Source organism: Fopius arisanus, unplaced genomic scaffold (assembly GCF_000806365.1).
Source record: "Fopius arisanus strain USDA-PBARC FA_bdor unplaced genomic scaffold, ASM80636v1 scaffold00015, whole genome shotgun sequence".
Classification (NCBI taxonomy): Eukaryota; Metazoa; Arthropoda; class Insecta; order Hymenoptera; family Braconidae; genus Fopius; species Fopius arisanus.
The window spans coordinates 1,129,955-1,131,568 of NW_011887754.1; the positions used below are offsets into that span (position 1 = coordinate 1,129,955).

The window sequence follows — 1,614 nt, forward strand, 5'->3', positions numbered from 1 at the left end:
GAAGAGACAATAATCAGTTTGAATGAGCAGAATCATCAGATCGATTGCTTCGGGGTGGGAACTCACTTGGTCACATGCCAGAGACAACCTGCTCTTGGTTGTGTGTACAAAATGGTGGAAATTAATGATCAACCGAGAATTAAACTTAGTCAGGAAGTGGATAAGGTCACAATACCAGGGAGAAAGAATGCTTATAGACTCTATGGAGCTGATGGACATGCGTTGATCGATCTTTTGCAAAGATCCACTGAGCCTGCACCTCAGGTTGGGAGCAGAGTCCTGTGCAGGCATCCTTTTCAGGAATCCAAGAGGGCCTATGTCATTCCTACCAGAGTTGAGACTTTACACAGGGTAAAATTATTTGAAATATTATATAAAAAAATTTATCAAATGTAAAAAATATTTTTTTACGCTTTGACATATTTGGAATAATTATGTAAAATATCATTAATTATTATCTTTTTCTCTCAATATTGAAGATATACTGGAAGAATGGAAAAGTCGTCCTTCCAATCCCCACTCTCCAAAAGGCAAGGAGTCGTGTACAAGAATCACTGAAAACTTTGAGAACTGATATCAAACGCAGTCTAAATCCGACCCCGTACAAGGTAACAATTCATTGCAAAATTTGAAATATTTTTATGGACATTCCGTCACAATTGTTAAATATCATTGACAGGTGGCAGTCAGTGATGATTTATACACCTACATCCATGATCTGTGGGTTCAGAATGCCCCGATTGGTGAACTGTCATGAAAGAGTTGTCGAATTGAAGCAGTCGAATACTTCAAACCCACGATTTTTGTAAAAATTGGAGTAAAATATCGACACGAGTAAGAATATTCGATTACATAAATATCTCCAATAATTATTTGTGCTCCATTTTTATGGGTAATTTTGGTATTTCAAGAGCCAAAAGTTGTATTGTAGCCTCCGAAATGGAAAAACTAGTGGAGGAAGTACAAAATGTATGTGAAAATTAGAAACGAAACTTCGATAATCACGTGATTTCTAAATGCATAATCAATGTAAATCAAATTTTTCTGAGAGAAATCATTTTCCGACCTAAAACGATATTTTGAGATAGTAGCTGCCTATACATATGCACAGAATGAATAATAGAATACAATTGGATAATGCGAGAATCGTTACAATATGATTAATCAGACTAGAGGTTAACCTGGATTGGACACAGATTTTTCAATCTAGAGGCTTTATCGAGTTTCCCTCAACAGGGACATACATTTTGTTAATCAAGAGAGGAATTGCTGATTATGTAGCCAAGTGGTATGAGGAGAAAAAACTATGACTTCAACGAAGTCTACAGAAATACTTTTGCTTCTGAAGTGATTCTCAGAGTTGATTTATGGTCGCTTGAAAATATTGCATAAAAAATATGATGCAGGTCTTCTTTTTATTATTTCTTTTCCATTACCACTTCGCTACTCAATTCGCATATTTCAGTCACAAATATATTCATACTGCATATGTAGATAATTGTATTATCAGCACCAATTCATAAAAAATTTACGGTACAAAAACTAGAAAAAGTGAACCAATGGATTATTTCCTTCTTCAGAAAAACGAAAATGTTTAATATGTGGTATTGAAAA

At 34.8% G+C, this 1,614-nt stretch overlaps 1 protein-coding gene across 1 annotated transcript in view; it reads left to right on the top strand.

Annotated features, from left to right (window-relative positions):
* Naprt (nicotinate phosphoribosyltransferase) overlaps window positions 1-1,579 on the top strand; it is a gene marked incomplete in the record, with an annotated part of 11,476 nt that extends 9,897 nt beyond the window's left edge. Inside the window, 3 exon segments of the mRNA XM_011299798.1 lie at window positions 1-351; window positions 480-608; window positions 680-1,579. Coding sequence (XP_011298100.1) covers window positions 1-351; window positions 480-608; window positions 680-757 — 558 coding nt within the window.
* Window positions 1,580-1,614: the final 35 nt, after the last annotated feature.